General features: G+C 37.9%; 1 protein-coding gene and 1 long non-coding RNA gene across 3 annotated transcripts in view; one reads left to right on the top strand and one right to left on the bottom strand.

Annotated features, from left to right (window-relative positions):
• The window catches only part of LOC134647903 (T-box transcription factor TBX20-like), a 47,868-nt gene extending 39,126 nt beyond the window's left edge, over window positions 1-8,742 (top strand). The window contains exons 5-7 of one of the 2 annotated variants that reach the window (XM_063502276.1): window positions 6,759-6,835; window positions 7,400-7,474; window positions 7,588-8,742. In XM_063502276.1, coding sequence (XP_063358346.1) covers window positions 6,759-6,835; window positions 7,400-7,474; window positions 7,588-8,032 — 597 coding nt within the window. In that variant the 3' untranslated portion in view covers window positions 8,033-8,742. The remainder of the gene's footprint in view (window positions 1-6,758; window positions 6,836-7,399; window positions 7,475-7,587) is intronic. The other variant, XM_063502277.1, reaches the window with a different exon arrangement.
• The window catches only part of LOC134648016 (uncharacterized), a 441,830-nt gene that overhangs the window by 184,476 nt on the left and 231,257 nt on the right, over window positions 1-26,097 (bottom strand). The gene's annotated exons all lie outside the window — the stretch shown is intronic.

The following is a 26,097-nucleotide window of genomic DNA, read 5'->3' as shown; positions in this document are numbered from 1 at the left end:
ACAAAAGTGGTGCAGACATAATTATAAAACCTTATTTACGAGTAATGGTTGTTGAACTGACACAAGGAACAACACTTATAAACCCTAAGGTTTATAAGTAAACCTTAGGGTTTATAAGTGTTTATAAGTTTATAAGTTTTAGGTGCAAATTAGTTTTTTTTTCTAATTGAAAATAAAACCAGAGCACTACGCCTGATAGTCAATTTAATTGACTACATGTACCTACCTACACAAATGCATGTAGAAATCAGGCTCTTTTGTTTTTAGTATTAGTATCACATCACATCATGTTCTAAGAACGCACTTTTCGCGCGCGGCAAATATTGTATCAACCATAAATTAGGCGGTTATAATTTATCATGATCACAATGACCGCATCATTGTGATCATTCTGAAGCGACGCCAGTGTGATAACCGCCTTTGTTAATACCCAATGAATAAGGCGAGTTAACAAGAAACAAACATAACTCAAAAATACAAGAAGTCAACGTACTTTCTTTAAATGTGGATTTAAAATAATGTTAAATGAATTTATTTATTGGTCTTGCATCTCGGTCGTACCTGGCTTCTTATTAAGTGAATGAAGTGATATCGTCCCGCTCCCTCTCGCCATCGATCACGTGACGTCACGCGCAGCCGTCGTGTGCGGGCGCGCGATTTATTGCGTCTGCGCACCCTGCCACTGTACAGGGAAAAACTAAACATCTTGCTGAACAAGAACTTCAATTAATTTCAACTTGTTAAGTGACACCCTTTCTTTCCTACTATAAATTGAGCGCCAATAGGGAGTATTACTGCAATGTTTTGCCGCCAGAGTGCAGCACTAGCGCCTTTAGTAAACCATAGAGAAACTTATACACACTGTACCTTAAACTGTTTTTTGACAAGTTTTCACAGACAATCAAATATGACATTGATACATCAAGGCGGGCTGTTTACAACAAAGGGCCTATCGGGAAACGCGAAATCGAAACTCGGCTAATAACTGCCTCTTTATAGCTCGAATATGCAAGAGTGATAGAGAGGTTAGATAACAACATTTCGAGTCTCGTTTGAGGTAGACCCTTAGATTGTGACTTATTGTGGGAGTGGCGCCCCCTACGCAGAGTTTAGCGTAATATTCCCTAATATTTAACAATAACTTATGGAAGACAATATTATTATTACAACCTCTAATCATTCATTCAATGTTCGGTAGTGTGTAATGTCATTGCCCGATAAAAGTCATCTTGAAAAAAGTAAAATCTTAAGTCATCACCATGCACCATGACAGGTGACGTTACATAAATTTGCATCAACAACAAATGCCGAATAAAAGGAATCAATAAAGAAATCCTGCAAATACTCGTTTCAATAGAAATGTGGCAAATTGCTTATTCTTTAATTTTCCGAGTGTGCAGCCAAAATAGCGGACACGAATGTAAAGTGGACCTGATACTCAGCGTGGGTCCACTTACGGACCTTATAAACAAACTGAACCAGGAAACGAACGAATCTAATGACCGGCTTTATTTAAGTTAATCAAATGTTCGCGATGAAGCTAAATAAATTTGAAGATCTGCTGGAAATTGTACCTACATATGCGTCAAAATCTTATACAGTGTGTAAAGAATCAACAAGCAATGTGGGTCTGCAGAATGCTTATAAGAATAGTAGCAGAGATCGCGGACAACCTGTACGATTTGCACGATGTCTCTCTCATCCTGTCGGTGGGAAGCGTCAGCGACAGCCTTCAGCTCCTCGAATTGTTGGATGACCACGAAATCTGAAATCTTACTTGAAATTACTGGTCACAAATTACAGATAATATAAGAAGCTTGCGTGATTTATTTTGTACTATTTAATAGCTGTTAACTATGTCAAAAATGTAATACTTAACCAGAAACAAGACCATCTAAAATAATCTTCCAATTAAACCTTCGAGTTGGTAGTAAACAACTCAAATTAAACGTAAGATTCCAGTGATTATTATTATTATTGGGGTGGTATCGGCCTTTGAGTGTCATGTCGACCAAGTATAGATCTATTGTGACGGCCCTTTAAAGTTCATTACTAATGCCCGTTGCATCCAGATTCCAGTTAGTGAAATTGAATAAAATTGTCATTTCCCGATACGTATTTAGTACAGTCATTATGATATGTGATCTGACTGCAAACTGAGGAGTCTCGATATTGGGCACATTATCCCACGTGGAACCGGTCCGGCCACATGCGGCGCGGTTTCGGAGCACTCGCGAATTATTGTCAATAAAGCATCGGTTTTCTGGAAAACGTCGTTAAAACCGGCAGCTGTAGCTCGAGCCCCGACGCTATGAGAACGTCTTCGCTTGAACCTTGTGCAACTTTCATAATCATAACGCACAATTGCTCATATCATTCTGTACTAGAGCTCGTAATCTCTTGCTATAAGGTTAAGTATTTGTACTCATTGTTTGATTTTCAGTTTAAGTTAGCCTTATAACAAGAGTAGAGCCATTCAAAATTACCAGTTCGATATTTTAAATCCGGAATATGAAAGCTGGATTATCAATCTAAACTTAATAACCTAAAGATTTATGAATTCTATATAGGTAAGTACCTATCTGCATTATTGTTTAATAGCTAGCGCTACACATGAAATGAAATGAGATTTCGCCTTAAACGCACACGTAGATCACTGCGTCTTCGTCGGCGATTCCCTCCTTACGTCCATCACTGAGATACCTAGCCGTACAGGAACGCCGGAATTAATTTATCCCTCGGAATGTCCCTCCGAGTCCCGCTTGTCGGCTGACTTCTCGCGTGTTTACATGACAACTGAACAATCTAATTCGTCATGTCTCTTAAACATATGCGGTTGAAGAAATAATAGCATCAATGTGACGCTAGTCAATCTTTAGTTTACTATGAATATAGGATAATTTGTATAGACTATAAAGCATTAATCAACTCTCAACTAAAATACTTATGAATGTATAATTCCGTTTTTAGCTTTACTAAAATATAAATAGATCTCCGTTTGTCGAGTGCACATGTATCTGTATCTCATTCCATACAATACATCACCACCCCAATAATTAGAGCATCGTTTGCAGCGCGCAGGCGACGTTCGTTTCTCCTTGACGCCTTTTTGTGAGATTTTTTTGTTTCCCGCTCGGGAATAATGTCATTATGGCGCCTTTAATGTTGTCAGTGAGCGCAGCCGCCGCCCAAGGCGAACGTTTGTTGATACTTAAATTAGGATGTTTTGACACGCCTTGTTCTTATGTTTGTACTAAATCTAATAAACGTCAGTAGCGAGAAAGCGTCTCATTCATTACACCGTGGCGCTTGCCCATTGATATATTACGAAAAAACTTCATAAAAAATGAATGACGCTTCTTTAATGGAAAGGCAAATCACGAAACGAGCAGTGTCAACCCATTGAAAACAATTACGGGCTGCTCGGCAGGCATACATAATGTATAATGCGTCAATATTGTCAGCTACTACTCGCATTGTAGGCGCACTCATTACGTCAGGCGCAGGCGCGACGAGGGCGGCCATTGTAGTCAATGGAGCCAGGTGGGTGTGCAAGCGTAAGTAGCTGTGCCACGGTGACCCGCGACCTGCAGCCCGCGGCCGGTCGCCCGTCTCAGACTTCGACGTAATCAATGACACTTCATATTTTACAAGACAACCTTTGAAATTAAGACCTGCAGCAGAATAGCACTCGTATAATGTGCCAATTACAAAATAATCTTACGGATTAAGAGTTTTTAACGATACATATAAGACAGCAAGCATTGTCTCTACGTGAGCAAGAACGTGCCCCAAAACCAAAGGATGAAGCTTATGTTCACCTTTACATTAGGAGTGCATGGTAACCAAGAAATGACTGTAATCTAAGAGCTCTATGCTAAATGGAGTATGGGGATGTACGTATTGTACGTCCCTACGAGTACGTAGAAACCTAGGTACATCCAAATGTTACAAACTTCCATAATGACGCTTTTTCCGTGGTGCGCTATATATTATAGTATAACCATAGAGTAAAAAAATACATAGAGTGCTCACTCCATACATCAGTTTTAGTACCAAAAAGACTATTAGCAGTACTGATAGTTCCACTACTCGATGCTAGATGTAGACACTGAAATGAATAATCTGAACTGATGTATGGAGTGAGCACTCTTGTCTTACTATATTTCTCTATGGTATAACCGAAAAAAAGAGACTTTCATTTTCTGTTGCTATACCTATCCATTTATTTCAATGTTACGACATTCAAAGAAACAATTTACTGAATGAGTAACTTACACGGTTCTTTGTTCAGTTTTTATTTATTTTCGTAATCATTAGGCGGGCGACACGTTGTGTGTGATGTTTCACTGATGTTACTTGCGGCAACCGAAGATTTGTCACGAGATAGATAGTCAATATTTTGTATTGTTTATTGTTTTTCTTTGATCCGTGACATGTGACTCTGGATGTGTTTCTAGTCTTTAAAGATTAACGCGTCTCTCAAAGATCCCAGTTCAAAAGAATATAATATATCTCAATCAAATAAGGCATTTCCTAAACTTTTTAACAATTAAAATATTTAAAATAGTATTTAAATTTATTTATCTACTTGCGGTCACTGCACAGAGATCAAGTAAAGTGTCATTCTATGGAACTTGCTAACTATGTAAACAAAAGTCACTAGTAAATTGACATTCAGATCCAATTTTAATATGGCGGTTTGTTTACATAGTTATCAAGTTCCATAGAATGACACTTCATCATTGAATATTTGATAAAATATAAATGTAACTCCTATATTAATTATTACAACTCGTGAAGAACAATACCCGTTATGACAATCCAAGTTTATAGTGCACCTTTAGGTATAGCGACTATACTACTACAGAGTCACTAAAAATGACTTCGATAATTATCATCAATGGTTCCACTCCGATCGGACGTAAGGATTCGAGTGGCTTAACGGTTTAAGGTTTCCAAGGAAGGTTTACCTAAAATATTATTCAGAACGTGTGCCCGCAGCGGGAGCGGCGGCGCAGGCTCAGCGGGGCGATTTCTCATCGCTCTGCCTCCGCGATGCCAAACACATTTTTTAACACCTCGCCCTACCTTAAATCAAATATTTGCTTTATGGGTGCATCGACTTAATTCTATACAGGTTTCCTTCGCAAATTGTTTAACGATGATGTTTTGAATCATCGCATCGTCACATTGTAAATAATGAAGACTCCGCAGCAAACTCGGTTCTCCATACAAACGTAGTTATACGCTATAATTTTAAAACGACTAGCTAGATTGCTCTGAAACTCTGTACTTGCAATAGGATAAGGTATATATCTATGCCTGTAATTTGTAGCTTCAGAAAATACAACGAATTCAAGTTTCTCGTACTAAACTTGTTTTTGCTCTATTTGGTTTGTTTTATAAGTTGAATATAAATTAATTACAGGCATAGAGATACCTCTACCTCATGTAGGTATTTGCAATGTATAAATTTGTACCTATGTGCAAAGTTTCATTACAATCCAACACGTAGTTTTAAAATGAAAACGAAACTCCGTTTTATGGAAAGGTGTAATTCGGCCGAGCTTGCTGCGGACTCTTAAGATTTTTGATACTTAATGTTATAGTATTAATTGTTTGGTATTTTTGGTAAGTATTGCATTAGCTACAGTATTCATAATTTTGATTATTTAACAGCCACTAAGTATATTGCTCTCGTATGTAGCTACATCAATGACATGTACTTACCTATTAGCATTGATCTGTTTAAAGCGCCTTTTATCCGTAGTCATCTCTTACCATAAAGTATTGTGCATTTAATTCAATGCAAACACACCCTACTGTTGGTCGTAAAATAATAGTTGTATCTCGCCGTGAAGTGATAAACGAAGGTGGATGTCGTCAATAAGTTAACCTTATTAGTCGGCGCGCGCGCCGCGGGCGGTGTCGCGGTGCGCGCGCGCTCGGCCCGTTCACACTGTGACACTAGCAGGCCCTTCCTGCTTACTTATACGTACTGGATTTGCAAACTATATAATAAATAGAAGCCTGCTAGTAGATTTTCAGTCGCCGTGTCCTATGAACTTTGAGATATCGAAATATGGTAAGCAGGTTTGCGAATTCGATGATAGTGAGTTTTAACTTTTACAGTAAAAGAAGGTAGCAAAAAAGGCCTTGTGTTAATTAAGGGTAAACATCTAATCTTATGCTAAACCCTGGTAATTATGCCCTTGAATTAGCCAGGAAACAACAGCAATAAATTTAGAATAGGTTATAGGTATAACTTGAAGTCTAATCATATGTAATCATATATCATCATACCTATGTAGTAGTATGTCTTTCACAAGCTGATGATGCACACATAACATAATTATAAATAATCATTATTAATAGGTAATTCTTTTTAAATAACACACTTTATACCAGAACATTGCATGAAAACTTATATTTCTAGAGCTTCTAATGTGAACTTCCACTTATGGTAATTTATATGTCAGTGGGTCATAACATAAGCCTCCTCTCAGCAAGTCAGCATCTAATTGAAATTGGATCCAAGACATAAATTTGTATTTCGTTAATTAATAATCAAATATTCATTATTATAATAATATTTTATCACCAGATTGTACTTTATGGTTGGCTTTCTTCAAACGATAATCACCTAATTTAGTTAGTACACAATATATACACACGGAATTCAATACGAGTCGAATTCTAGCATAATTTTGGCAGTCAATTGAGTAGCTCGAATAATCGTATCTCTTTTGTTTCAGATCACGAAATTGAAAATCGACAGTAATCCATTCGCGAAAGGGTTCCGCGACTCGTCACGTCTCACTGAATTCGAGAGGTAAATATCATTCTTAGATATATGGTGAGGTTGCCTAATTAACATATTTACTCGATTGATTTATCAACCAAAATAAGAAATGACCCGGAAACATGCCGTTGAAATAGTTATGCGGCAATGACGGATAATGATTGGGCAGGTATCTGAAACGACAGCCGTGTATCATTAATTTACGAACACTTATTAGTCTCATTACGTACGCATATACTAGTGTACGTCAGAATTCGGTCCATGTCTAATCGTAATCGTGTAGGTATTGGATGTGTAATGACGCTCACAGAAACAAACACGATCACCGACACTGATTGATGCCTCGGGGTGCTCAATTACACTTCCATCTTTATTACTTCTTAGCCAACCCTATTGGTCTAATTATAGGTCTTTTAAAAACGGATCTATGGCTGAATGCAACCGTAAAATGTATCTCTCCGTTTTCTCTCTATACATCCGCTCATTAAGCTCCACCATTGTATCGCTTTCTTCCTCAAAATAATTAAATTGTATGTCATTGTCGATCAACTCATATCTGCAAATGTTTTATTTTGAATTTTTTTCTTTGTCGAGATTTTATATCACGGGAGAGCACGAAAGAACATCAGTCTTCCCCGATGAGGCGCGCTTCAACGCCGCTAATCATAGGTAGATACGATCACACCATCATATTACCTATACCTACTCGCATTAAGGTAAAGTTACGATGAAATAGTAAGATCGCATGCAATTTACTCAAATGCCGTTTCGTGTTCTTTCAGAGAGACAATGGAGTCGATGCTAGCGGAGCAGCACTATCTGCGCTCGCCGCTCCGACCCTTCGATTTGGATCAGCACAATAACAACCTGACTCTGGAGGAGAAGGCTATTCTGGCGGCGCGTTCGCAGCTTTTCCTGAGGGCGGCGTACCCGCTGTACGGCGTGCCGGCGGCGGCGCTCTGGGGGCAGTGGGCCTGCCTGGCGCCGCAGCTGCTGGCGCAGCAGCACCTCGCCGCGTCGGGCTCGGGGCTGCAGCTGCCGCGGCCCGTGTACCCGGGCGGCGCGGCGGCGCCCTCGCCGCTCGCGCAGCACCGTTTCTCGCCGTACCCTCCGCGGCGAGCCTCTCCCGGCTCCTCGCCCGACTCGCTCCGCGACGCCAGCCCGCACCCCTTGCCGCTGCCACCGCACCCGCCACACACTCCCCATCCGCCGCACAGTCCCACTTAGTGCTAAGACAATAAATATAAAATCTCCAAGATCTCTGTAGAACCGATATCGTTGTAGATCCTCGCTGGGATGGCGAGGCGGTGTCGGGTGGAGGCGCGCGCGCACGTTCCACTGACTTTAACGACGTGGGTTATTAGCATTGTGCTGACTCGAGTAAACATACCCACTGTATCGCGAATGCATTTAAGAATAGAACTTGCGCTTTACATGTGTTGTGAAAACCTGCGTATCATAGAAGCATCGGGATCCTTCACTTTTTGACATTTGTAACGATGTCCGTTTCGTTCTTTGCGAACTCTTGTATTATATTGTAAAATAATATTTAATTTTAGTTGTATTTAATATTGTTACGATATGTTCCTAATAGTTTCGTCTCGTAGTGATGGTTTCAGAAAAAAATCGTGTTATAGTTATAGCCAATTAGGGTTTAATAAATGCATTAAATGACAGTATTCGAATCTATTTAATTGGATTTAGTTAGTACGATTTCTCACATGTTTGTTTCCTCGAGGGATACGTTTGCTGTTCCGAGCACCTGATTTCACGTATTAGGTAAAATGTGCAATACATCAAAATACTAAATTGTTTTAGAAAGCCTAGGTGTTAATTGTAAGAATAGATGTATTAAATAAATTGTAGAAATGATATTTAGTGCCGCGAGGATGTTTCGAATGCTGTAATGGTTGGCAGCGGAGACATAGAAGTACCTAAAGTGTCATTCTATGGAACTTACTAACTATGTAAACAAACCGCCATATTGAAATTGTCTCGGAATTATGAATTTACTAGTGACTTTTGTTAACATAGTTAGCAAGTTCCATAAAATGACACTTTACATAGATACATTGTAGTTAAATTATAGTTATTATCTATGAATAATATATTGCTAAACGAAAAAATTAAATGTTTGTTAACATAAACGTCTTTTGTTTTTAACACCTACATTAAACAGTTTTTTTTACCTACCTTCAATCGAATGCCCTCATAAGCCCACATCAAATCCAGATCTCTGGATTCACTTCCTTTTGATGCCGTACTTTTTTAGGTGTATACACATTTGTTTTCATCCCATTAGACCGTGTGAAACCAATACCTACTTACCAAAACTTGTGGTGTAATTTTATCCAGAACTATATGGTACAGTTCCGAGCACCATCAAATTTAAAAGTCCCAACCGGTAGATATACTGGGCTTGGCATGGTTACATACAGATACAGATCCATGAGAGGGGAGCAGGACCAACCATACACACTCAGTTATTGTTATGGTTCGTTTACCATCATATTTAAGTAAAACAATTATTTTACACTTGTTTCCTGTTTTAAACTTTTTGGATAAGGAAAACAATCATGATCAACCTATAACACCTTAATTAATAAAGACAAAACCTCTGTAACCATAAAGACAACACTTTGTTAAAAAAAAAATAGGTCACATTTGAGTAAGATACGTTTTTTCAAAAGTACCCAAAGACGCTGATGGTGATGACATTCAATTTGACACTGTCTTGTCATGGACAATGCATAAGGTGTCCATACCTACATGTTGTAAATAAGTTAAAACTTTTTTACAGTACATATGGGGCTACTTTTCCGCACTAGTGCGTAAAATAGCACTTTTCGTGCGTATGTCGAAACTTTAAAGTGCCATATTTACTGTAAAACGTTGTTCGATACACGTGCGAATAGGTAATTCGCAACTCGTGTCGATTTAAAACACTCCCTTCGGTCGTATTTTAATTTATCGCCACTCGTTTCGAATTTCCTCTTTTTCGCACTTGTATCGAAAATAACTATTTGCACACTAGTTAAAATACCTATAACGTTAATCTCACTAATACTAGTACGAAACAGTTGCTTATAATTTACTGAACGCGCAGGTTGATCCTGCTTACGCCTCTTCTGAATCATCCTGTAGGTAATATAGCTTATCCAAGTAAGTACCTAAGAAAAAAGTAGAGTAAAGTAAAGTATAAATTTTCGTGTTAGCCTTCCCTCCCACTTATGTGCCCTGATCATATACTACAGAGTATTTATAAAAAAATTAAACTGGCTGAAACACAATAACACTGTCAATGAAGAATTATTCTCCACACCATTAAATTGTCTGCAATCACTCTTCAATACCATCTTATACTTAGGTATTCATTCCAAAAGATGAATAGGTATAAAGTTTCACACAATAATAAAATGAGAAGTAAACTTACATCCATAATGTATATGTAAACTTTAAAAACACTAAGGGTCGGTTGCACCAAACTTTGCGTATCGTTAAAGAGTTAGCTAAATTTTTATGTACTTAGGTATGGAAAGTTTCATTGTAAAGCGCCGGGGCGCGCCGGCAGTCGTTGATCAGTCTGTCAAATGTGGTTGGTGCAACTGGCCCTAAGTCTCCTTTCGTCGTCAGTCGTGTAATTTACAGTTTCACTTGTTTTGGCTGAAGCGTGTTGGGCGGCCGCGGCCGTGCGTGCACCGCCGCGCTGTCGTTTGCGCGTCTACCGATAGATGGCGCTACGAGTCTCGTGACTAACTGATGAGTGAATTATAAAATTTATAAAGCTTTCGTGCGACTTGCTAAGGGGAAATTCGCGACTGTACAGTCAGCATCAATAGTAGCGGGTGAAACGTGCTAAAAGTATCTGCCACGCTGGATAATTTTCCAAATAGAGGAGTTCGCGTTCATAAGTATCTGTTAGTTACAATCTAATTGTTCTATGTATATATGTATGTAAAGTCTGTACTTATTTATAACACAACTTATTTACAATACAAAAAAAACTTAATAAGTATAAGTAAGTAGTTTTCATTTTTAGGCTTATTTTAAATATGGTAATAATCATACCTACTTTCATGAATATGGTAGGTACATTTTGTTACTACATACCTTTAAAACGCTCAGTTAATAGGTATAGTTCCGTCGTTAAGTGTTTTTTCTAAATCAGTACACAATTGGTTATTTCCTCGACAAAGCAGCGATTGCTTTTAGTTTCAGCAGTCATAAGCACATGTGCTCTTATCCCTACGATTGAAAACAAAAGAAATACCTACCTATATGCTACTATCCAGAATTTTCCGTATGACGGAATTGGCCGCATTGACCTTAGGTACCTAAAATACTTAAAATACTTAAAATTAAAAACAAAAACGGTTCCAACTAATTAAATCATGTTTTCAATACTATATAGGTAAGGTACGAATTAACGGATAAGGTACAAGTATGTAAGTACGTATACTCATTTTGCTCATGGTAGTTATTTTATTTATTAACAGACGTTATTAACACCTACCCTTCAAGGCAAAGCTTCATGCGGGGTTTCACGGTAGCTGAAAAAGCCGTCCTAAATCAAATAATATATTAATTTATATAATATAGAATTTACGAGTAGCTTTACTATTAACAAACAATGAGGTTCAATAAAAAACAACAATTAAATACATCGTCCAAACAAAACCCGCGACAGCTTGCGAAATTGCAGCAAATTAGAGCGTCACGCTCGGCAATTATGCAAAGCGACTATAAAGTTATCTTTAGCAAAACAACGACACCCCACTATTCAATTATGGCGACACTGGCGAGTCATTCGAGTCACATACCCGAGGGTCGGAGGTTCCATCGAATTAGTGTGGCGCGTGGCCGCATTACCTACAACAATACCATGCTAACTAAACCAAAAACAGCTTAAGTTGGGGACCTTTGGAACGGACACCGTCATACTCGTTTTGGAACGCACCCTACCCCTCTAACGGTCCTCCGGGCCGGGATGCAACGCTAATCTAATCTGGGTTGTAGCTAATAAATGTTCAAGATACCCCCTGACGGGTATTGCAACAATTTATTGCTTGTAAAACTGTTTCCAATCGCAGAAATTGCCGGGTGACGCCACTTTTGCGCTGATTGAATTTGTCGTGCGAATGAATTTTTCATTTGCGCAAGTGTGATGTGCTACGGTAATTAGAATAGGGAAAGTTTTACTTGGTTATGACGAGACATTCGTATATTCATGTTATGCCTATTCTTAGCGTGCATATTATACCTATATTCCTCTCAGAAATAACCCATAGGTACAGAAATAACCCACTATTCCATACAGCTAGTATTTATGGCGACGTGAATACTTAAGTTGGGCACTTACTGTTCTTAAGAACATTAAAAGCTCTACTTTATTTCTGAAATTCATACATAAACACTGTTTAAGTATCCCATCGTTTGTAAGTTAGTAACGAAACTAACGAATGCGATAAGATTCCATGAAGTTTCATGGAATCTTATCGCCTAAATCTAGCGAAAACATAATTTCCTCAAACCTCAAATTCTTTAGCGAGTAGGTACCTACGTAGACTAAGTGCGAATGTTCGCGAACATCGCGATGCGGGGCACGTCCGCGCCGCGAGCCGCAGTTAAAAGGGGATTATGAGAGGAGTGCCCATCACACGTCCCGTGCCGCAAGATGACTTTACTACATAAGCTCTTGTTTCATCCGACTAACGGAGATAGAAGATATTATGTGGGTGTCGTTGTCCTAGTTGCGAGAGCGACTTGCATCAAGCTACTGTAAAACTTTCGATTTATAAAAAGGGGATTTTTAGGCGGAATGCTTATCATACCATTCCACGCTAAAGTACAAAATATATGCTTTTGTTCAACGTATTGACGAAGATTGAAGAGAATATACCTATAGTATGAAACGAGTGCGAGCCGTTACATTTGTCTGAATCGTCGAGTCACTTTGTAATTCATTCCTTCTTAACGTTTTATCAAATTCACAGAAGATTGATACGGATATTCCCAGAAAACTAAGCCTACCTTACACAATACCTACCTTCGAAATATCGCTTAGTTAACAATTTCAAATACCAAAACATCAAAGAGGTATAGTGCTTACAGTACTATAGATCGATTATTACAATAATATCGACCTATCAATTTTGTACTTACCTTAATTGTAATGAAATTTCCTTTCGCAATAATAGCTACATACATAGGTAGACAACTGAAATTCTAATCAAAGATAATGGTTACCTTCACGTCACGTTAATTACAGTGATAAATTATGAGGTCACAATAAACATGAAGAGCAATAATAGGTTGTTACAGATAGGTATCTCGCGGGGAAGGCAGCTGGCGCTAACGCACCGTTCCGCTCACACATCTCCACATTTCAGTAAACTGCAAACGTAACTGGGTAATAAATTCACGTTTATTGCGGCAAATATAAGTACTCTTTGCCTTGGCAGCCGCCACCGGAACAAATCGGGGGTCCGCCGTTTACGCGGAACTTGTCGAACGTGCGTTATGAAATATTAACGTTTACGCGCGCGTTTCGGAACAATGCATAAAACAATAGGGGTTTATATTGGATCGCGTAATTATCTAATATCCTTCCATATTGTGTGCGATAATGCTCCTATCACTTATTATTGAAAAATATAGTAAGAAACCTTTAATATAGTAATAATATTCCTGGCAGGTTGTAAAAATACCTAATATGGGACAACTTTAGGCTGCTTTTGAAAGCTCAGTTAAGGTGAGTTCGACTAAGATCGGACACCGGGTAAGATCGTATGATTCAAATTTCTGCCTGTTGCGGGCCTTTTTTTTTTAATGCTGGCAAGGTGATGCAATGCGCTGTTTTGCAATGTGTTTTGTCCCGGGACACAAGGGAAACCCGGGTCCCGGGAAACAGGCAGAAATTTGAATCATACGATCTTACCCGGTGTCCGATCTTAGTCGAACTCACCTTATTTGTCTGTTTTCAAGTACCTAAACGTCGATAGGATTCAACCAAAGATTTTCTGAAATGCCTGCTGAAATTGTAAATGATTTGCTGAAATTTTAATAATTTATGAGAGAGAGTCGATCAAATTCAATCGTTTACTGGAGAGTGTATCGCTGAACTTAAATGTTACCTAGGTTAGGGCGGGTAACTTTAGGTACCTAAATATTGTTTCTTTTATCATCGTTTGTATTGAGCAAAGTTTCTATGGGAAGTATCTAACTAACTTCACCTGTTGTGGTTGTTGTGAAAGTACCTAAAGATTCTAAAGTCTACCAGTAAGTAGGCATTTATCAGTCCCTTGGAAAGTTAATATAACGAAAATAACTGAGCTGAGTTAGCTCAGTTATTTTCGTTCAATAACGCGAATGATCTGACTTTTCTCGTTTTTCCTCCACGAATGGCCTCCCTGCCTCCCTAACTCCCGACACCCCCGTTGCGGTGCAAAGTTGAGGGCATTAGCGTGTTATCGGCGGCGGCGGCGTGAAGACGGCGCTCACCTGACCTCACATCACGGCGCCTGAAAGAACGACTCCGCCGGTGAGCTTTCGACACATTGCTGTTTTCTAATTCCTTACGCGAATCGCGTACCGACCCAATTCGGCAATGTACTGCGCGCTACTTTAGTAAGCGGTTTCTGGCTACGCATCTAATAGGTGTAACAGATACTATCTATAAGCGTTGAGATGTGGGGATAGGTGGCAAGCGTGAACGTGTTTTGCAAGCCAGCCGAGGAAATAAGGTGTCCCCAATTTTACTTTTGTCGGCCGTCGCTTACAGCACATAATGTAGCGTTATGGGGAACGATAATGTGGGTAGGTACCTACTAATGTTATATGTAGAATACAGTTTTTGTTCTAATTGGATGGATCACGTAACAGCAACGTATTGTAGGCAGTTCCAGTTTTATTGAATGCTACTTCGGACAAACTATCAAAATGTTTAGGCTTGGAACAATAAAATCCATAGCACTGAAAGCCGCATGAAAAGAAATCATAAGCTTTCTTAGTATATCATGTTTTTCGGTCTTGACCTAACTACAGAAGCCTTAAATAAAATAACATAATTATTTATTTCCGAATTTAAATTTCCATATTACTTATATTCGTAATTTATTAATATTAATAAGTTACGAATATACGTAACCCTCTCATTACATTATATTTTAATACAATAGGATGAGCAGAGAAATCTTCAACAATTTGCTCAATCCGCGGTGTAAGTAATGATATTGCAAATTTCGCACGACTATCGTAATTCGTTTGAATAGCTTTCTAATCAAATCTCTGCGGTCCATGACCCACCGCGCGCCCGTCCCTGCGGAGTGCGAGTCCATTGACAAGTTATTGATACAAATAGTCCCCCTGCCCCTCCCACCGCCCTCCACCACCCCGACAACACCAATAAAACTTGATTGATATTGTGTAAGTGCGCTCGGAAAATGTGGGAACTCGATTGATGTTACAGCCAAATTCGATTGGCGGAAAATTGAAAAGAACTTCGGTCTCAAACGAAACCTTACTGTATTGCCGGCGTAGAAGATATACTTTACCTTGTAAGTTGCTTGTGTAACAGCGTCTAAGTGTTACGATTGTACCATTTGTAGTCGAAGGCGTAAATAGTGTCTAATCGAAATAACATGTTACGTTGCGTAAAAACACACGTGTTCCGATACTGTTGTGACAGAAATTAAAATTAACCATAGATGAAGCAGAAGTAGAAGGACTATCTACAAAAAGAGATGAGATCCCATCAAAAACATTAGGTACATGTATGTAAAAAGGTGCAAGTCTCGCAACGCTTCTACTACAAAAAAGTATTTTCACCTCAGCAGCTCGAACAAGGGTACTTTGCTACTTAAAAATCGCATTTTGCTCACTGAGTGAGACAAAATGAGCAAAATGCGATTTTGACTCACTCAGTGAGCAAAATGCGATTTTGCTCACTGTTTTTAAGTAGGAAACTACCCTTGTTCGAGCTGCTGAGGTGAAAACTTAATTGTTGGTATATCTTAAGAAAACATGAGTGAATAGAGGTAAGTGATGAAGAAGGAATACATTTTTCGGGTTCTCTAATATGTTCTCACTGCTGAGGGGAAAAGTTTTGTAAACTACACGAGATCAAAGTTATTTACATCTCGTGCGCTTTTGAGTCCCTTACTACGCTCAAGATTCTAAATTAGATTCACTCGCTATGCTCGTAAATCTAGTACAGAATCTTTCGCTTGCACGGGACTCAAAATAAGCACTCGAAGAAATATCAAACTTTGATCTCTTGTTGTACAAATAACTATTCCAAAAAGTGGGCTACTAGTCCAAATATTTTAATATGGTTAAACCTAGGTTACCAACGCCCTTTTGATAATTTGACATAAATTAACTGAATTAGAATTACATAGGATCTGCTCAGAACCGCTAAGTAGGTAGGTAGAGATAATTTTCTTATCTTCCTACTTAATTTTTGTATGCCTGTTACTACGTTTTTCTATGATTTTGAAGGAAAGAAAGTAAGTGCTTATGTTTCATAATAGGTATTCCAAAAGAGTTATCTTATTTTGTACAACTTTAACATAAATAAATAAAACATGCATTTATAAGTGTGTCGCAAAAACTGTAGGTGTGTGGGCAGATCAACATTAGCAGGTTTCGAAGTAGAAGCTGTCGATCTGTCGATCTGTCAGCTTCAAATTTGCGACTGACAAGACAGTAGTGAGTGAGACCGAATTCCATAAAATATAAAAAGATCTACGTCAAGGACCTTAAGCTGTTTGAATATGAGTTATTTTCGTGTGGCTGGCGGGGCTTTCGTTAAGGTGAAAGATAACAGCGAGCCAATAGTTCGGTGAGTGGGCGGCCATCGACAGGCTAGAGGCGGAACGGCTCTCGGACAGGAGTTCCTGACATATGGAACAAATGTATAAATAAATGTTTTCTATTACTATTGAGGTCATGCCGTACATGGCTGCTATTTTGAAGCTGCTTTCGAGAGACAGAGACATCTCTTAGTATGTTAGTAGACGGACAACCTCTTACTATGTTGTTGTGTATATCTCATATAGAGCATTTATTTGCTGCCTTAATGCTTTTTGCAATTGCCATTGGCAAATAAAATGTGTTAGGTAACAATATGGTAGTCAACCTTAAAATTCACTGGTTAATCTTCATTAGGCATCCACTATCAATCCAAATATTAATTAGAGTGCATATTTTTTGTTGAGTCTGCTAGTGATACCTAAGGATAATTTTAATTTTTTTAATTTTTTTTTTTAATTGGTCAGATACTAGGTATAATAATCTTTAATAGAAAAAAACCGACTTGTCTAACTACTAGCCTGGACCCACTTAACGGCGCTTATACTTTATTTGGTAATATGTATACATTTTATGGTAATCATAGTGGTTTGTTTAGTTTAGGTATCATAGTGGTTTTCCGGATCAAGATCCGGGTCCGTGTCCGGATCCGGGTCCGAGTCCGAGTACGGGTCCGAGTCCGAGTACGGGTCCGAGTCCGAGTACGGGTCCGAGTCCGGAGTCCGGGGCCCAGTCCAAGTCAAAATCGAAATTCAGAATCACAAAACGTGTACTATGCGTCGTTGAAGAGTTCTGTTCTGATCATCATCAGCAGTTCCGCTTCATCAAATGCCACAGTTTGTAATGTAAATGCTTGATTTTCTGATGAAAATATATAAAATTCTATACGTATGCCTTTAAGATTTGAGGAGTTCCCTCGATTCCTCATGGACCCCATGTTCAGGACTTGGGATTGACATAAATGTGCCTAAAAACCTAACTTGCTTAACAAACATAACGAAAAGGACAAATCGCCAAATGCGAGCTATGCGTCGTTGAAGAGTTCCGTTATGATCATCATCAGCAGTTCCACTGCATCAAATGCGACAGTTTTTAATGAAAATGCTTAATTTTTTGATGAAAATACAATAATCTCTATATGCATGCCTTTAAGATTTGAGGAGTTCCCTCGATTCCTCATGGATCCCATCATCAGAACTCGAGCTTGACAAAAATGTGGCTTAAAAACTTAACTTGCTTAACAAACATAACGAAGAGGACAAATCGTCAAACGTGTACTATGCGTCGTTGAAGAGTTCCGTTCTGATCATCATCAGCAGTTCCACTTCATCAAATGTCACTTTTTTAAATGTATATGCTTGATTTGTTGATAAAAACACAAAAATCACTATATGTATGCCTTTAAGATTTGAGGAGTTCCCTCGATTACTCATGGATCCCATCATCAGAACTGGGTTTTGACAAAAACGGGACCAATCTGTATGCATATACATACAATCAAAAAAAAAATTTCAAAATCGGTCCAGTAATGACGGAGATATGGAGTAACAAACATAAAAAAAAAAAAAACACAACCGAATTGATAACCTCCTCCTTTTAGATTTGGAAGTCGGTTAAAAATCACTGTCTACCAGCACACACACACACACACAAATCTGTCTACCCCAAAAATAGCATATAACATTACCTGATGCTTTTTGGCATACATCTAATACTTAAAATGCTGCTTGCCATCATACATTCATAAAGCATGCAATATAAAAATAATAAACCGAATCATTCACACGACTACCACTTACAAACGATGAGAAACCTGCCACTAATCCAAATGGGATGAAATAATTCGGCTACCCACAAGTGGAACAAGCAAATAATTTTGCTTAGTAAGCTGAGGGTTGATATATTTATGCGATTCCGATCGGTCGCACTTTTACGGCGCTCCTGAGGGTTAGCGGGTGTGAATAGCCACCCCATTGTGGGAAATGACTATTAAATATTTATGATCTTTATATTGCGAGTATTACGCGTATCGGCAAACGCCTCCGGTAGACCTGAATACGATATCTACGAACTTTTAGCTTCATCGCTCGCCTTTAAGACCACCCGTTTTGGCCGTTTTATTGTGGGGCGGACTTGCTAACCGTATTTACTGAAAGAAAGTATAATATTATCGTAGATAGAAGTTATGTTGACATAGCCAAATAAGTAGATTCCTACTTATTGTGCAAATAGTTGACAATAACAGGTAGGTAATATCAGATCTACAACGAAAAGGAATCCAGCTACATCCCAAACGTTAGTCGTGCGTGCCAAAGAAATTAACTTACAAACAAACGAAAATCATTTCCTGTCCTCCTTTGTCAGTCAGATAAATAAGCCAATAACTACCAATCCATTACATTAACAAGACTTAGAAGAGAAACTCCTAGAAAGCAATAAAAATCAATCGTTAACAATCATCCTACGTCGATTCCCCCAAACTTGGTAGTAATCACGGGGCGGCAGCAATAGAGAGACAAGTTATGGGACCGAATAAATCAATTAAAAGCACCCACCGCGACAATTACACTTGTAAACGTGTTCCGGAGAGATTTACCTCACACATACAGCCACACAATCAGAATGTGAACCTACGCACACACGAGCAAATGTCCCTTAACGCTCTACGCGCCTGTAATAAGTGCATCAGTGTCGCTGTCTGTTTCAAAATACACTACACGTTTATGATACCCTAATCACTCGACCCTCTGATTTAAGCGGAGGTTAAATTTGACTTTAACTCGGTAACCGACTCTAATAATTGCGCAGTAGAGTCGTTTTTCAAATGGCAACTATTGTAGCAGTAGTCGCCGCAAACAGAGCAACGGATTCAGGAGCTCAGCAACTTTACTATTGTTGAGTAAGCGATGCTGAGTTTTAAATTAACTTTTAGGTCGAGATTGTATTAGTGTCAAATTGTCAATTAAACTATTAGCGTTAGCTAAGTTAGAAAATAAGAAATAGTGTTTACTGCGAAGCTACGTTTGAAGATCTACGTCGTAGCTCGTAGCGCTTAATCATATTTGTAAGTGCTGATGTGTAAGAAAAGTTATATGTAACTTAAATATGGTTTGGTTGTATAATATGTAGGTACTTACAAGAGGACGTTTTCCAAAAAAGGGTTTGAGAAGCTTCCGTTGAGAGGTAAGGGGTCGACCGGTTCTCCGTACAAACATGGTTCGCATAATACTTGAATACTTGCTTTTTGATTGCATAACCAAACAAAACTTATTAGTTTATTCAATAATCTTAAACTACCTACAAATACGAAGCCATATCTTCCACCAGTTCCACTCATATCTTCAACTAATCAAGGATAAACCTCGTCGAGCTCAGCACGATGAAGTTATAAATAATTTAGCAAAGTTCATATCGATTGAAGCCCGGGAAGGGTTCACGACAAATTAGGCGCGCCATCTGTCGGGGTAGACCCCTCACTCTATAGTATAATGTAACGACTATATTATAAACCGAATTGGAAATTAAACTCAACTTTGGTTCAATATGAATCTGGTAACACTTGATTTGATTCTTGAGTTTTAATATAGCTAGCATGCATTGGTTTGTTCTAATAAGCAGATACTTAGTAAGTTACTGAATCATTCAAATACTTGGCAAACTTGATGAAGTAATAAAATCCGAGCTTATAATGTGATAAGTTGATAACGTTTTTAAAGAGCTAGAACCTTAGATACGTTACCTATAACTTTACGTAATCTAATGCCATATTTATTGATTTTATTATTAATTCCACATAATTAAAGGTAAACAAATATAGATTTTTAGTTTTCCTTTTTTAAGTAGTAGTTTTAGTTTTGTAGGTAGTTTTAATTTTATTTAGGTTACTTTATACTTATATTGTTGTTCAATTGAGAAATCCTTGACCTAATTTTGTTTAATTATTTATATAGGTTTTATATATAGTAGTTTTAATTTTAGGTTACTTTTTATTATAGGTAAGTTATGTAAACAAATTAAATCAAATAAATTCGATTTAGTTTAGGTTTTGCAAGTCATTTTAAAATAATTATCCTATGTTACTTGTCATACATACAATCAAATGATTAAGTTAGGCTATTAAGTGCCAACTAAAGTCTATTTTTTATTCGGTGGACTGAAATGACAGTTCATAGTATGAACATAAAATGTCATTTCATACTTTGAAATGTCATTTCAGTCTACCGAATAAAAAAATAGACTTTATGTAATGAAAAACATAACCCTCATTTGTCAGGCTAGTAAAAAGACAGAATTCATACCCTATCCATTATTGGTTGGCATTATTGGTTAAATTAACTTCAACTATAGAATAACTCGTCATAATTATGATTGAAGGGTCATATTTATCAGCAAAAATATTTAAATTGTCAATTTTGCTAATCATAGAGTCTGTGTGGAAAGAGAAGAGTCGTGAAATGTTCCGCACAGACTTTATAAAATACCGAAGCAGCTCGAAAAGCGAGTGCAGCAGAGTTGGTCCGATCGTTCAAGTAAAACCATATAAAACCATTATTACGAGTAAGTATTACCCCTGTCTTAGACAAAAGGCCAAGTCGTACTCGTCAGTTGCGTCACCCTCCCACGCTAGCGCTGTGAAAACGCGGTTGACAGAGTGCCCTCGCGCAAATACTTTGTTGTCGTCGCATTCTTCCCTGTTAGCGATACATATCGCATTTCAAAGCTGACACTAAATCTAGTGCATAAAAATAGATTAGGCTAGCCTTCATGCAATTTCAATATAATGGTTAAAAAGTGAAAAATCTGATTGATAGGCGTTTCATGAAGATGAAGTGGAAGTAATGACGACAAATTCGAAAATATCTAAGATTAAATTAAGAAATAAGATTAAATTTGCTTGTAATGTAAAGTACGAAATATTTTCGGCTTTACAATTTTAAATACTTACATTATTTTTTAAGACCACATAGTTGTACAAAGAAAAGTTTTTTTTTAATTCAAGCCCTAAGGGGTAGAAATAGAGGTTCAAAATTTTTATGGGGTGTAATTACCGCGTGTAAAAGCAAGGTACTAAATAAAATAATGAACACTAAATTAACAATGATAAACGAAATTGTACCTATAGGTATAAGAAGGAAGTGACGGCCAATTTGTATGCACTCGTAGTGGCCGATAACTATAGCAGTCACCCTACCTACTCTGTGTTTACTCAGCGAGAAATGATGCGACGCACAATAAAACTTGAGACGCGGAAGACAACGGAAAGTCAACATTGTCAACTAACTTCGTGCCACATTTATGAGTGTCGTAAAAGTATAAAACTTCGCCCTTTAACATAACTTTGCCCAACGCATCACAGTTCATTATAAACGAATTACCTTAAAAGTATGTAGTTACAGATACACTTTCTTCAGGAAGTGTATCTGTAACTACTTTTATGTTATTTCGCTTTTACTGAACTGTGACGCGGTGGGCAAAGTTATGTTATAGAGCAAAGTTGTAACTTACAGCATAGGAATTTTAATGTACTATGGCCACGTCGACAATTTCGCACCACACTGTTATGTTATGTAACAATGAGTTTACTTACTCTATAATTTACGATTTGCACACATTTTACTTAAAGTATTTAAACGCAACGGGATTTAATAACGTTGTTATAGTTATCTTCACTTATGAGCAATGAACAACGATTCCGTTGCTATGGAAATCTCTATACAAGCTGACCCATTTTTATTGCTCGTGATTGTATTTGCTTGTTTCGTATTTTACCGTAGTCGACGTGAGTGAGTAAGGTGTATCAAAACGTCTAGAAACTAGAACGTCATCGGTAGTTGTATGCAATGAAGTCCCCATTTGGAAAAAAAAAATGTTAAAGATTAGATTAATGACGTCATCAAAACATGTTTTTATTTTTATTTTCGCTAAGTTAATGTCAATAATGCCCCAATATTTTTCCTGTAACTTAAGGGAACAATGTTTATATAGCAACGTCAAAAAATTACAGGACTGTAAAATTTGTTAAAATAAATATGTAAAATGTAGGTATACTCGTTCCATTTTAATATACATACAAAGTTAAATTGTATTCATATTAATACACATTTATAGGCGGGTCGGGTCTATCGCGAAAATAATTTTATTAACTATATTTACCGGCGTTTCGACACAGGTTTCACTGGTCGTAGTCGCGGCTAACTAGTCGCGGCGTCTATAAATGTGAGTTAATATGTGTTCAAAACGCGAAAGTTTTAAATGTTAAATTGTATTGTTGTTGATTACAATGTACCTACGCTTCTTTCTATAGTTCTTCCAATTTAGGTTCAAGTAGCTGTGTAATGTCGATGCCGATAACCTTTTTCAATGAGCCCGCGAGTTGGGAGGTTTTTGCAATTTGTTCAAGCAACTCCAGACAGAACGAAGCTAATTACTTTTGTAATTAAGCGAATGTCGTTGCGTTAATTGGAGTTTGCGGTGAAAAATTGAGTGTTAGCATGATGATAAATTAAACGCAAATAAAGTAGGTATTAAATATGGCTGCTTGAGCCGCCCCGAACTACGGTGAATTAATGAAATGACTGGCCTCCTTATTAACCTTTCCATTTAGCAATAAGTTATAATTCAATTTTATTTATTTATCTGTAAACAAGATATATACAGTGGTATTACTAAAAGAAATTAAAAACTAGCTTAAATCTAAAATAGGCCCTTGAGGCATTATCTGTTATTGTATGAAAATTAAAGAAGTACACGATGACAGTAAGTGTGCTGATCTAGTTCTAGCCACTAGCTTTGTTAGATTTTGCTAGTTTTTTTAGAACTTTAGGTATTTTTTAGAACTTTTAGAGCAATATGATTAAACTACTGAAATAAAACCAATTTATCTTGTGGAAAGTCTATTCACTATTGGCTTTAATTTAAAAATGTAAGTAAGTATATGATTACATGAGTCCTGTAAAGGATGACTCACGCTAGACCGGCCCGTGCCCGGGCCGAGGCGTCCGACACGTCATTTTCTATGACGGCTAATCGGTGATCACGCGGTGCTTTCCATGAACCTAGAATATTACGGACGGACTGTCACCTAAGACAAACTGTGACACTGCAATGGCGGACGGTTTGAATGTGTGCGTGTAGACGAGTGTTACCATGTAACACAAATTCTCCCCTAATGGTGAAACAATTATTTTTAATATCGTTCTTGCTTTCAAATAAAAAAATTGGGACAGTTCTACGTTAGACAATAAAAAAGGTGTGTACGTATCTGATTTTATAGGTCTTGAAATTCGCAATATTGCACAATTACTTTGTGCAAACATACTTAGCATCGTAATGAAATCAGTTCGTCATGTTTTTTTAATTTATACATTTAACTTGAAACATATCTGGTTTTCAACAAAAAAATTATAATACATAACAAACAAACGTTAACTATCAAACATGCATGTAAGCGTCTAATCTCCTTAGTATCGGGAAATTACCATACCGACCTAGTTTGAAATGCACAATCAATAATTTAACCATTTACCTAAATGATCTCTTAATACATAATGATTTAATAAGAAGGGTATCAATTACCCTACTTTCGGGAAATTACCCTATTCATGTTACTGGTCACACTCCTGTTTTGCAGTTTGATAATTTATAAACAACAAATTATCGTGATTTTACGTACTAATTGATAAACTTAAGTATGAAAAGTTATTCCGTGACTTTTTTTCTTTCGATCGGTACAATTCTAGCAGGATTTAACTACGCATGCCGGCATATTTTATATTTTTCTTCGACATGTTTACTTCAATGACGTTTCGATTCGTCTGACGGCAAACTGGTGGATGTGGGCTGTCAATGTGTGTGTGTCACGCGTAAATACTATGAAACGGGTGGATGTTGGAATCACAGTTGTGTTGTAAGCGAAATTCTGTCCGTAATATTATAGGTCCATGGTGCTTTCCATAAAACACGAAGCGCCGGAAGCTCCGGCCCGGCCCCGGCCCGGTCTAGCGTGAGTAGGGTTTGCACGACGGATCCGAAATGTATGGGAAGATCCGCGGATCCGGATCCAGATCCGGATAATTTCATACATTCCGGATCCGGATTGCAAACCCTAAGCGTGAGTCATCCTGAACATGTAACTTTATATTTGTTTTGCTTTGCTTGCTAAATATTGCTTTTAGTGATGTATTTGACACTACTACTAATGTCCCTATGTTATACAAACGACCTGACACGTTCCCGCACGCGGTGACTTGTCGCATCTCCCGATATCATCTCCATCCGCCGTCGCTTGCCGAAAGTTATCTCGGCGTCCATCGTAATACCCGAAGCACGCATTGTTACCTGTCCGACACCGACTTGATCCTGTTGCCCCATCCATCATCGTAAGTCCTCAAGGGGACCGCCGAAGAAGTTACCGACTTTTGAAAAGTGGATAAAAATTGTGACTATGAATCGTTTTTGAGTGTGATCGATCTCGGATCATAACAAAATGGCGATCCCTCGAGATGTGCTCTTGAAATGCTAATGCATTTTAATCACTAGCTTATTCATAATACACAACGATTTATTCATTAGGTGATGTACCATACCAAACCTGCATGGTGCAGCTACAACAGCGCGCGCTGGCCGGTGACAAAAAAACCCTTTTCCGCTCGTCTTTTGATTTTCTGCACAAATTTTCTCAGCAATTTCAGTGCAAATTGTATACCACTTGTATACATTCGATTATAATTGTTGAATGTTAATTCCATGTGATATCGATAAATATTAGGTACTAATAAGTTTAGTTTACCGCAGTTAGCCGTTAGAGTGTTCCCGGTGTAGGTATGTATACCGATGGTACGTTTGTTTCCTGCTTTTGTGTCGTTAAATTCTGGATGTAATTACCAAAAATTGCCTTTTACAACTATCAAAAAACATTGTTGAGCCCCTTCCTAAATATTGTTCCAGAATGTCAGTGAGCGATTATTATGTACACTGTACAACATCAGCGATATTAAAGGGCGTCTTAAAAACGGCTCAGCGATGGGATCAGACGGCAGGTGCACTTGATTTACTTCCCATAAACCCTTGCACAGCCGCGTCAGAAATTTAGACTTTATAGCTATATTTATAAAGACTGTAATGGTGAATCTGTTTCTGGTTTATCAGAGGGCCTGCGGAGGAATGGCGATCTCGAATATCGGAACGCTGATATCGCGCGAGCATCGATTGAGCCTCGCTGGTCTTCCTTCCTGTCCATTCGAAGAAAATATGTAAGTACTTACGTATCTCTATGGCAATATTATCTTAGGTATATGCACAATAATCTTAAAACTTTACTGTTCCTTCAATCAATCAACCATTTCAAAACAAACAGCTACGGTTAGTAAGTTATTGCGGGGATCTTTCTCTTTTACTCTCATTAAGACGTAATTAGAGTGACAGAGAAAAATGCCCGCAATTGATGATCTTCGATTATAGCCTTGAATTCAGAATCAGAATCA

This window comes from Cydia amplana, chromosome 5, assembly GCF_948474715.1.
Source record: "Cydia amplana chromosome 5, ilCydAmpl1.1, whole genome shotgun sequence".
NCBI lineage: Eukaryota > Metazoa > Arthropoda > Insecta > Lepidoptera > Tortricidae > Cydia > Cydia amplana.
This window is presented reverse-complemented; position numbering and strand designations above follow the sequence as displayed.